Consider the following 12,578-nt stretch of genomic DNA (forward strand, 5'->3'; position numbering starts at 1 on the left):
AGTCACACCACCAAAGACCAAAAACGATGTGCCTTGTGAGGCTATAACAAACAGCCTGGGTGGGACAATCCATGGAACGTAAGGACAAAATGTTTTTTTTAATGAAAACTGCATTTAGCAACAAGTTGGTGAATACAGTTCACCAACTTGTACATAACAACACAAATAAATGGGTAAATAGGTTTCTGGATCCATTTTCTACTCTTTTCAAACAACTTCTGCTTCTGGTCCTCTACTGCCCTTGTCTGTATAACCTTTGCAAATCATTTGTGATAATTTACAGAAATAATAGTGTATATCAGTTCTTCAAAGGTCTTCACATACATTAGCTATATAATTTCTAAAAGGGTCCTTTATAGGCCAATGGCTGTCATCCTCAAATTACAGAGGGGGAACTGAGCTTGAAAGAATAGTGGGTTGCCTGTGACCCAAACTAAACATCACACACAGTGGTGTGTATTTTTCATCCAACTTTAAACATCATTATCAGCAACAGAAACAACTTTGGGAGGCTGTGAATTAAAAAGAAGGAATATGCCGGAAGTGGCTGTTAACTTTAATTTTTTAAAATTACTATTTTTAGTTCTAACTGGCTCACAGTCTTCTTTTTAACCTGCACAGACAAAGATGTGAGTTCTTCTATTGTTTCCCATGCAATGCAAAAACAGGCTGAGAAGGGGGATTCTGAGTGGGAGAACAGCAAGAGGAGAAAAGGGTCAAGTAACACACTCCCTACCACCTGCCCGCTTAAAATCACAGCTGTCAAACTTGGTTTTGGTTAAAAAAAAAAAAAAACAGAAAAAAGCACACAACTCTGCCTCTAAGCTCAAACTATTTTGACTTCAGCCTTCCTAAACGTCCAGATATTTTGGTACCAGCCTGCATTGCCAATGGCTAGGAATACTGGGAGTTGTAGTCCAAAACATCTGAGATGCAACAAGTTGAGAGTTCATGGCTCAGGTAAATGAGGAGCAAGGATTTCTTGCTCTCACTGCTTATGCCGGAAGTCATGAAAATAATCTCATTTTTGGAGGCCTGCTCCTCTACTGGGAGACACTGGCATGGGTGAATCATTGTGAAGACACTTGCTCAGACAAATGGCATCTTCATTCACAGTTGAAGCATCTTGCACTTACTCTGTGGAAGGAGACTGGGCTTCTTCTGACAAAAAAGAAAGGGTTTGCTTAGCAGATATCAGTGGACAGATGGATGGATGGGTCAGTGAAGAGAAGCAACTCTTGAAAAAGAAGCTTACCCCTTCTTTTTTCCAAGAGATTGATGGCTCACAGAGACTCACAGAGAATGAGATGAAGTATAATAGAAAATGTGCTTACTTTATGGCTCAGACACGCATAAAATGGCCATCGGTGCCCTGGGATGAGTCAGACGAGAGGGACTTGGTCGGTGGAGTCAGGGAGGCTGGGGAAGTGGGAGGGCTCGGGGTGGCACATTGAGCTGGAAACAAGAAATGGAGACCAGGCATGAAGAACAGAAGATGCTTCAGCCAGGAAGGTAGAAGAAGGAAAGAAAGGCAAAATACATTCAGTAAAGCAAACAGGAGTTAGAAGAAAGGGAAAAGGAAGCGTGATCGGAAATCACAGAGCAGTACAAAATGGCTCCTCCATGAGTACTTGAGAGTCCCACTGGGAAAAACACAGAGCAAGTCAAGAAGGAGAGCAGCCTGGCACTTGCCCAGTAGACTAAGGGGAAGAACAGACCCCACCCATCCTGCCATGGACTACAGGAAGAGGCAATTATTCTTCTGCTCAGCACCTCCTCAGCAAATAGCATTAAGGATTAATATTCATGAAAGCTGGCAGATCTTCAGAGCAGCCCTCATAATGTGTAGCTATTCATCCTAGAGTCAAAGTCAATATGTGGCTTGAATAAAAATCTTCTGCTCTGGTTTTTCTCACAGGACTAGCCACAGGCAGTCCCTTCTTCCACAGAAGCTTCTTCTGTGGGCTCAGGCAGCAGCAACAGATCATTCGGAAAGAAGTAGTTAGACAGAAGATCTCAGGCTGTGGAAAGTGGTGGTATGTTCAAAGCAAGATTGGTTTTGTAACCTATATCACAGTAATGTTAACACCGCAAATCTAGCTAGCTAAAAAGATACCCATGGGTCAGATTTTAAGCAATTCTTTCAGCTGTGGTCAATGCAATGACTCACAATCCACAGCTAGCATTTCCTGAGCCATTTTCAGCAACCCATTGTCCTCTTGCCACAGGCCATGTCTTCCAGCCAGCAGTCCCCACGGTAAAGCAGGGCATGAGTCAGACATTTCAGGCATCTGCGGAAAGCTCAAAGAGAACCTCGGATGGACACACGGTAAACATTTGAAGCCCAGAGCCTGGCTGTATGGAGGAGGCCATAAAAGGAGCCCCACTGAATCAGCTTCTCCAGTATCCTGTTTCCCACAGAGGTCAAGTTGATGCCTACGGGATGCCCACAAGTGGGACATGAGGGTGGTTGGCTTTCCCTTTCCCCACTGTTCCCCTCCATCAACCAGCAGTCAGTTCCACACTGCATCTCAACATGCAAGTTCTATAAAGTCATCATAGTTAATAGAATTTGAAAAATGTATACTCTAAAGATTTCTATAATCCCCCTTTAAAACTGTATAAGATGGCAGCCACCACTATTCTGTGGAAGCCAGTTCCCTAAGTTAATTATGTGTGGTGTGAAGTAGTACTCCCTTTAGCCTGTTAGAATCAGCTTCACAAGTTATCCCCTGGTTCTAGGGTTATGAGAGGGGGAAAATAGCTCCCTCTTGCCTTTTTCCACAATGTGAGTGGTTTACGCATCTCCATCTTGCCACTCTTTCTTGCCCCTTTTCTAGTCTGCAAAGCCTCAGTTTCTCATCTGAAACCATCCCTCCCTTCTAGGTATCAACGCAGGAGCACCCCAGGAATAAGAGCCTCTTTTGCATCACTGAACTGAACAGAGGAATTTGCTCTGTGAAGTCGCTCTCGGGAGGTAGGGGAGGCTTCCACAAAACTGTCTCTGGGAACTCTCCAAGAAGCTTCTTCTATAGAAAACAGTGGGAGTGCTCCATGGATGCATTAGCCTGACCTTTCCCAACCTTCAGATCGTGTTGGACGACAATCCCCAGCATCCCCGTTAGCCATGAATTGTAGTGCAACACATTAGGAATGCACTAGGTTGGGGATGGCTTCTAGAAAGACACTTCTGGGGAAACTTCCCATGCCTCACATTCTTCAGGCAGAACCACTGTGGGAAACTTTGGATATACAATTGCATCCATTAGAAAGGTGGATGGGGGCTTGGGGTGGGGGTAAAGACTGTATGTTATACAAGATGTGCTCAATTCACTAGAAATGATATTGCCTGAATATCACTTAAAGGATATACCAGTGGCTCTCAATTATCTGACATGGATCCTTAAAGGCAACAAATTCCAGGAGGAGACAGGAAAGTTGAATGCAATGTCTGCCATTGCACAAGCAACGTGATCGTCCAGACAGGTCCCTTGGACCGCTTGAAGTAGTGCAAAACCACAGCAGTGCAGCAGGATGCTTTGGCTTTGTCAGACAATTCTCCAGCCTTTATAAATCACTATAACTAATTTAAAGCACTGACACTAATTTACACCAGCCAGCACTCAAGCTGTCAGATCTGTCGTATTTTTGAAGCATGTCTTGTCTGCACAAGGGAATTACATAGTCATCTCCAATTCATTTATTTTGCCATGAGTTACACATCCTGTATTTAAATGCAGAACAAACTATAACAGGCAGAACTCTGTGAGGTGAAAAGAAGCCGCTGTCTCTTTGGGAACTCATTGTTGCATTGCCTAAGCTTCCCTGCAACATTGCAAGAGCTTGTACCTTACCAGAGAGCATGCGGCCCCGTCGAGAGGCTTCTGCTGCTAAGGCACAGGAGATTTCTATCCGTTTCTCCTGCTCCTGCAGTTGGGTCTCTGAGTCTTGGGGCACATCCACCTCTCCCTCGCTGAGGGGGACCACATTCTGCATGCTGCAAGAAAGCAAGCTTGGGATTATTGCCAGTACGAGCTGACTGTCCCAGAGCACATCTCAACTAGGGAGCACTTGCAGTCCCCAAAGGGGCAGGTCGGTGGGACAGGAGAATTATAAATGGCATCTTTTGTATTCAATCTTTGTCTGCCCCCCAGAATGAAGTTGGTCTGATCAAAGCTAACTGGAAAGACCATTTCTTTCAAACTGGAATTATTTTAAGAAGTCCTCCATGTTGACCTTTTCTTTGCTTCTTGTGGCTGAACTTGCTTTATGCTTAAACTGACTTTTTTTCAACCATAGCAATACAGTAAAAAAGTTTTCAAAATGTATCTATAAAAAAGGAAAAGTTAACTGCCCAGTTAATTTTTAAAAATTAACATGCAACCAGTTTAAATGCATATAGATTTCCTCCCCATCTCCTGTCACCCCTGTGAACTATTTTTGTCCATTTTTTAACAGATACACCTCTTGAAACCTTTCAGCTGCAAATGTCTGTACAAGTGCTTACTCTCATCATGACTGGGGCTGCTGTGTGATATTTCATGCCAGGCCAAGTGCTATGGACAGGACACACAGTTATCTGCTAATATTTGTTACGTGTTACCAAATTCTAAGATGTCCCTTGAAAAGTGGGGAGGGCTAAGGGAGAAAGAAGAGTGAGCAATAAGGCTCCTTGTTCTTGAAGAATAGGAAGCTGTTCACCAGTGCTGATAACCAGCAATAGGTGTAAGCAGAGGACCTGACAGACTAATGAATGGTCTCTCAAAAGCCAAGCTTAAATGTGAATTGATGAACAGCAACCAGAGGGCAGAATGGGAAAAAATGCTTAACATGGGAAAGAGAAGGTTCCAGCCGGCATTGTACCTGGATTTGGCAATCAGCGTCTTTATCCTTTCCACTTTCTTTTGTTTCTCTTTCATCTCTTCTGGACTCAGTGGGGTATCAGGCTCTAGCTCAATATACCTTTCTGGGATGAGGACTTTGTCTGGGGTAGAAAGCTGAAGAGCAGACAGAGAGAGGCACTGAGTGCAAAGGATGGCAGTGAAGGAGAACTTAACTTAGGTAATAATTTCTAACTTTGCTGAAGTATCCAGGTCTTAGTTATTATGTTACCAATTCCAAGCACATGGTCTAGATGAGATCCTATGTGGAACACCCTTGCTTCTGACTGGATTATGTAACTGTCTTTAGGTTGTCTCACTGGGTGACTTTGGACCAGTCACTCACTCTCAGCCTAACCTACCTCACAGAATTGTTGTTGTGATGACAACATGACAACCCCATGTTAGCTGCCTGGGGTTCTTCACAAGAGGAAAAATGTGGGATAGAAATGCTATATCATCATCACCATCATCTTCATCTCATCTTGAAGACAAAGTTCAAAGGCTGGACCTGAGATCCTTTCCACAGAGCAATACAGGACTGCAGAATATCCTTTGATGGACAGCTTTTGGAGGCCTCCACCTGAAGGTACTCCCAGATCCTGCAGTGCCCTTCAGGGTCCAACCAGCCATGTGTTACATGTGTTGTTTTCATTTGCAAGCAAGCAACAAAACCTCATTGTACTTTCTTAGCAAGGAAGGAGATCTTATTCCACAGATAAACACTGAATCTCACCTCCTTATTGATGTCCACATCATAATGTTCAGGCTCCAGTTCCATTTTGCGCAGCCGAGCAATCTCCTCCCGAGGAGTTTCATACATTTTGCCAGAGTCCTCAGAGCGTAATGCAGCTTCCAGATCAGAGATGTCCACCTCATGGATGCTGCGATGTCTGCGCACCTAGAACACCCATGGATCCACTATTTTACAGCCAAGATCTGATACTACTGTACTTTGCTCCCTCAAAGATCTTGCCAGTATTTCTATCTCAAATGTGGATCATTGCTGCCAATCCTTCCTCATCTGCCACAGTCTATGGCAACCTTCCTCAGCCTGGTGCCCTCCAACTCCTCTACACTATGGTGCCCAGCATTCTGGATTGCAAGCCATGCTGATTGGAGCTGATGGGACTTAAAGTTCAAAACATCTGTAAGGCACCACACTGGGGAAGGCTATGCCATGGCCTTCCTCCAAAATGCACAGCAGATAAGGTGCACTTATTCAGGACTCACATAACTGAAAATTCTTCTATAGGGAAAAAAAGCCATGCACAAAGAAAACCGGACATTGGGGGAAAGGTCTAGCTTAATATTTTCCTCAGAATACCAGTTCTCTAAGTTAATGAATTGTTGTTCATTGTGTGTGGGCAGGGTGAGACATACAGTCATGTGTGCATTTGAAGTGAAATCTGGAGTAATGCAATTAAGACACAGATTCACTGATTCAGTGGCTTCTTATGGGAACTAATTCAAAATGACATTCTCTCATTCACTTTTCCCATTTAAAGGAAGTTCCTGATTTCCCCTCACCCAAACCAGGAGCTTCCAATTATTATGCAATTGAACTGCCTCCTTCATGGAAGTTTACAGGGGTCCAGATGTCATCAAATGCCATTTGTAACCCTTTCCTGTTTTTCACGGCCCTTTTTCTTAACAGGAAAAAATGCTGTTAAAGAGAAAAAGACAGAAGATGTACAAATGTCTTTTGATTCATAGCACTAGGAGGCTTCCACCAGGCAGCTCCTTCAGATATTGCTCTTAAAGATGGACGGCCCTACTCTCACTTTGGCACTTGCTGCACTGCTTCAGAACCCACAGAAACCCTCTCTGAAAAGAACATTGGCCCATCTCTGCCAAGATGAAACCCCAGGCAAATCCTAGAAAGCATCTAGAATCAAATTACACATGGAAATTGTTGCCTGTATGGCCAAAGGGAATGATGCCAACTCCATTGTACAAGGGTTGTCTGACTTGGGGATACATTACCACTTTGTAGGAGGCAGGAGCCTTCGAGAGAGGACTATCTGCCTGTTGCTGGTTGGACGGGAGCTGCAAGCTCCGCCTCTTCTCCTTCATAGAACCACTTTGGTGACGCTTCATGCGATCAATCTGTTCCTCAACGCTCATTTTTGCCTTCATCTCATTTGAAAACACAGCGCTCTTTGGCCTGTCCTGGGGTCAGGAGAGAGAAAATAGGACCTTCATGGTTACAGACAAGCTTGAGAACTGGATTTTCCCTGTGCCTAATGCTTTGTCTTACCTTACCCTGGTTCAGTGTGCAAACCTGTTCTGACTGCGGGAAACTGGATTTTTCATAGTTTTAGCCATAGGCAAAGAACAGCCCATTGGAACACCATTTTGGCTTCTGGGAGAAGGGCCTCACTCTGAATGGATATGAACTCAGCTTCACAGCTGAGAGATAGGTAACCATTAATAAAATAGTTTGTGGGAACACAAGTCTGGCAAAGTATGTGTGGCTTCATTTTCATTGATTACATTTCTATATGCTCAATAGCCAAAGCTCTCTGGACCAAAATTAAAAACCATAAAATATAATATTGTAATATAATATAAGACTATTTACATACAATATATAAACACACAGAAACAAATCTATGTAAAAATTCAACAATACAATTCCAAACCTGTTAAAAACCCTACATATGAGAGTAGAAGTCCAAAAAGACAACAGTCCTGGCTACAATCGCTATTTAAATTGGTGAGCCAAGGTATGTAAAATCTTTCAAAATTTAAATTTCTTCAGTGTCGACATTAAAGTTGTTTAATTCTTCTGCAGTCATAATTGATGTTTGCTTAATGCTAGCTACAGTCCCACTTTTGCGCATTCTTCTTTCACTTTCATTGGGGTCATTCAATCCATGCTACTTTCTGCCAGGAATATGACATCGCTGGCATATCTTAAATTATTGATGCATCCTCCACCAATTTTTGGTGGGTATGTTTTAGGCTCTTCCTCTGATCCTAATTCAGCTTTCCTTAAAATTTATTCTGTACAGAGAGAATCATAGACCAAAAGCGCTGGAAGGGACCAATAAGCCCATCACTTCCTGCTCAATGCAGGATTCCTGGTTAAAAATCATCCCTAACAGATGGTTGTCCAGCTGCATCTCAAATGTTCCCAGAGTGGGAGAGTGCATGACCTATCTAGGTAATTGGTTTCATTGCTGACAGAGAGATGAAACACACCCTTGACCGACACCTTTGCCTATAGAAAACCAGTCTGTTTCTCCTTTTTCCATCCTAACAGAAGCTTCTTGTAAATGATACAGGCTATACATCAGGACAACCTGGTGCTGAAGCACACCCATTTCTTTCATGACTATCCATGGCTTCTTATGAACCACACAGTCAAAGGCTGTGCTGTTGTCTATAAAAATCAGACTGTTCTCCTTCTGAAATTGTTTGGTGCACTCTAGTAGCTAAAGCATCTTGCAAATTTGTGCATTTTTTTCCTTTGTGGAGAGGGAAATATATAGGTATGAGCACCCCGACTGCCAGCACTGTGAATATGTATTATGGTAGTCTGAGCATTTTCAGGAGCAAAATTGCAATTACTCACTGAAAGTAAGACTTTGTCATGCATTTTAAACATGCAAAACTCTTTTTACTTTACATAGGCATTCTATTTCTCTGCATAATTTTTCTGTACTGTTAAAGTATCTTAACTGGTGATACCTTTTAATTCTTCATGTGGTTGATGCTTGGTTTTTGATACATATTTTTTTCATTTCTCTACTTTAGTGGATCATTTTATTGTACTGCTTTTTGGTTTGTTGTAACAATTTTATTGCATATTGCCCTGAGAACTATTTGCTCTAGGGGACTAAGCTATTACAGAAATAAACAAAGTAAGCATAGAAAAGACTGCAGAATTGGGCCTTACCCGGGAGTTCAACCCATTGGCTAGATTACTGGCACTTCTCCTCACTACACATGATGTGACTGTGCTCTCATCATCCATGGGTGATTTAGTCCTTGGGGGAACAATGCCAACTAGAAGATGGGAAAGAAGGATATTTCATTAGCATGAAGTGGGGGAACAGATTTCTGGCAGTGACAACACAGATGGGGACATAATAATTATGTGCCTGATCTAGCCTTCTTTGGCATACTGTGACTTCATGCTCTCAAGGAGTGACAATTCCACTGCTCCCCAAGAAATACAACCACACTATTTTCAATTACCAGGTAGGTGGGACAGGAGGATTTGACAAGTAAAACTGTCTTAAGAAACATGGCATTTTTTGCTGAAACGTTATTCATAACTATATAACCCATCTTCCACCTTTCATTTGCATACAGCAATGCCCCAGACCACTTACAATCAATCCAAATCATGTTACAATAAAGCATAATATAGAAGAAACAGTTTAAATACCCAAAACAAAACAAAACAGCTTGAGAGAATAGGATTCCAAGGTTCAAGAAGACCATAGGCTCATCACAAAAAAGTGACCATTGAGCCCATAAATCTTTCACTGTTGTGCAGAAGAGGAAATTTTGAGAGGCGCATATTTTCAATTCATAGCATGACTGGAATCAGGCAAGCAACACCTGATGAAATTCTTCCCCCATAACAGCTGAAAGAAAGATGGACCTTGTTTTTTTGTTGTATGTAGCCATCTCAAGTGGGGCACTGTGGGTTAGAACAGGGGTGGGGAAAGTCCTTCAGCCTGAGGGGCAAATTAAAACTTGAAGTTGTGAGGGCCAGCGTTCCAGTGGATGGTGGAACCAAGGATAAAAGGGATGGGGCTGAATTACCCCAAATACCAGCATATTGTAATAGAAAGCACCTTCTGCCAGCCACTCAGCTTGAAGAGAGACATTTCATTCTTTTAGAATGGGGGGAAAGTCTGCAAAATGGGCTGAAAACCACTGAACAAATGGTGGTGTGGATAAATGGGGAAGGCCAGGAGAAGGAGGTGGGGCTCTCTGGATAACCCCTGTGGTCAGAATGGGATGCTAGAAAAGGTACTGATTTGGGCACCAGAGTTGCACTTCCCTCCTCTGTGATAGAAGAACATGAAAACTGGCAAAACAAAATGGACCCCCTCCTGAACTGCATGCTGTTGAAGGCACCTTTGTTGAGAGCAACCTGCTTGTCAGCCTCTTGCTCTTGCCTTGCCTGCAAGAGACCAGCTTCCCCTGCAGCACTGGAGGCCAAAGTCCGGTGATGGTCCTTCTTGCTCTGCTCAAAGCTGGACTTGGACTGTGGGAAGCAAATACATTTCACATGAGGAGCTTCAAGGGCAGCCCAAAAGATGTTCTGCCAGTCCAGATAGAGGCTGATTTCCTTAACTACACAGATTTCAGACACACACATACATGCCAAAAATGAGCAGAAATGCCCAGACAACAGGGAAAGGAAACAGTCACCAGAAGAAGCACTTGTGCAGGGTTCAGCCCACCCCACCCCATCAATAGAAAATAACTCAGAGAAGTGCTCAATGACCAAGACCCAACCAGTTGGACAAAATGGTGGAGGCAAGTTCATGTTTGAGACAAATATGAAGAATCAGAAGCAACACAAAGCTATGTGCGCTTGTGGGTGAGGGGAAGTTGTACCCAAAATGCTGAAATAGTTTACAATTGAACATTAAAGCAAAGTCAATTTGTGGGTTATGGTGAGCTTTGCTTACTAGCCAAAATCCAAGTTTATTCAAGCATATAGAAATATTTCCATTGGGTTAAGTTCAATTGAAGATCAGGTCTCCATCAGTCAGTGGTCCAGATATGAGGGGGACCTCCCAGTCCACCCTATTTTATTTGCTATTAAGATTTAGAAATGCCAGGCTGGATCTAGATCTTGCTCTCTCCCTCCCCTCCCTTCCCCCCCCCCCCATTGTACGTGTGTGTGTGTGTGTGTGTGTGTGTGTGTGTAAACAGAGGTTGCCACCACCACCATATTCCTACAAATGGGAAATAGAAATCATACAAATTAAGAAATTGTTGTGCCCTTGATAAGAAAATAAACAGCTTGGAGAAGAGGCTTTCTCCACAGAGAAAGGGGCATTCTAACATCCTCTTCAAAACACCTGCCCAAGTCCCTCTCCTTCTGCTTCATCTCAAGAGCATCTCTGCCGGCAAACTCTGCTAGTGATACAAATAACGGGGGTGAATGGAGGAATGGGAAGGGACAACAGAACAAAAAGCCACAGGAACAATGATGCAGCATGGACTGGCAGAATGGGCCACAGCAGCTGCAACCATTATCCTGGCCACTTGCACCAAAAACATGTGAGTCTGATCTTGCTTATATAAGTTATAATAACTTCCACTTTGGTTCATGTAGCAACAAAAACATGGAACAGAGCAAAGGCATGAGCCTCACTACAGTTTGAACTGCACATCTGGGCTGAAAAAGACATGAAGAGACTATGGCAGCCTCCCTTAACCTGATACCCACCAGATGTTTTAATCTACAGCTCCTATTAGCCCCAGATACCTGACAAATTATCAGGGATGCTGGAAGTTGTTGTCCAAAACATCTGGAGGACACCAGGTGGGAGATGGCTGTTCTATATCGGTTTGACCCAGAATAAGTGTCTGACTCTCATTTTCCCTGTATTGTAATAGCATCTTATGCCCCTTCATTTTTAGAAATGATCATACTCTCATCATAGTTTTTTGGACAATCAGAATGATTGGCATTTGTTAAAATATTTCATTTATTAAAAGCAAACTTTTGTGAGGCTGCTGATATGGTTGAAGAAAAAACTTTTAGACTGGAGAGTCAATTTCAGTCTTTAAAAAATTAAAACAAGTGCCTTAAGTATGTTCCATTATGTTTTGCGGAGCTTCCCCTGAATCCCCTAAGCTTTGCAGTGACCTCATGTATCTGATGTGCAAAGCCTGTGGAATGTCACTAGGGAAAGGAGTGTCCGTTTTATAGTCTAGAGGTTTCCTTCTTCACCTTGCAGTTGGCTGAAATGGTTGCATCCAGCAAATCAGCTCTTATGAATTCCCAGTGACACAATATCCCTTCTTGACACTGACATGAAAACCCAGTTCAACTTCACTACCATTGTGGAATTTAATGCAGATCAAATTCACCTGGTAGAGCTGTGAGATTTTAAACCAAGGTTATACTATAAACTGATCTGAAAGTTATTATCAGAGAAATGTGTTATTGTTCATTATATTTTTGTTTATGGACATGCTTTTCATTTAATTCTACCACTTGACAGAGGGGCCAAGAAAGATAAAGAACACTAAATTACATTAAATATGGGTCACATTTGGACATCATGCAAAACCAAAATTGCATTATCCAAACCTCTAGTTTGTTTGAAACTAGCCACCTCAAATCATAGGTTACAAAACTGGCTTGTTTCAAATAAAGCAGAGGCAAGATTAACCACAGTTCAGTGTTTGGACACAGCAATAAACTGTGGCTAAGTTGCATTAGAAGCAGAAGTTTATGAACTCCTTCCAATCATGCTGGAGGAGGAAGGAGCCAAGAGTACAGGAGCCCAAGGCTTGATGAAGCTCATTCTTGGCACACTATAGCTTAATGCGATATCACATTGCAGCAATAGAAATGCAACTTAGGGCTGAAGGCAGATAACTGTTTCTAAGAGTTTACACTTGTTTGTGAGAGATATTGCTCCGGTGTGCATAAATATTTCTTTTTTTCACCACCACTGCTCCTGATCAAATGAATCTTAAAGGTTTTTG

The 12,578-nt window shown here is 42.6% G+C and overlaps 1 protein-coding gene across 12 annotated transcripts in view; it reads right to left on the bottom strand.

The window, feature by feature from the left end:
- PLEKHA6 (pleckstrin homology domain containing A6) overlaps positions 1-12,578 on the bottom strand; it is a 203,664-nt gene that overhangs the window by 2,463 nt on the left and 188,623 nt on the right. For all 12 annotated transcript variants that reach the window (XM_044445554.1, XM_044445538.1, XM_044445546.1 and 9 more), the window contains 7 exons: positions 9,981-10,110; positions 8,785-8,894; positions 6,867-7,052; positions 5,617-5,781; positions 4,864-4,997; positions 3,855-3,997; positions 1,335-1,455 (listed from right to left, as the gene is read on the bottom strand). In XM_044445554.1, the coding sequence (XP_044301489.1) occupies positions 1,343-1,455; positions 3,855-3,997; positions 4,864-4,997; positions 5,617-5,781; positions 6,867-7,052; positions 8,785-8,894; positions 9,981-10,110 (981 nt within the window). In that variant the 3' untranslated portion in view covers positions 1,335-1,342. The remainder of the gene's footprint in view (positions 1-1,334; positions 1,456-3,854; positions 3,998-4,863; positions 4,998-5,616; positions 5,782-6,866; positions 7,053-8,784; positions 8,895-9,980; positions 10,111-12,578) is intronic.

This window comes from Varanus komodoensis, unplaced genomic scaffold (genome assembly GCF_004798865.1).
Source record: "Varanus komodoensis strain SLA01 unplaced genomic scaffold, ASM479886v1 scaffold1, whole genome shotgun sequence".
NCBI lineage: Eukaryota > Metazoa > Chordata > Lepidosauria > Squamata > Varanidae > Varanus > Varanus komodoensis.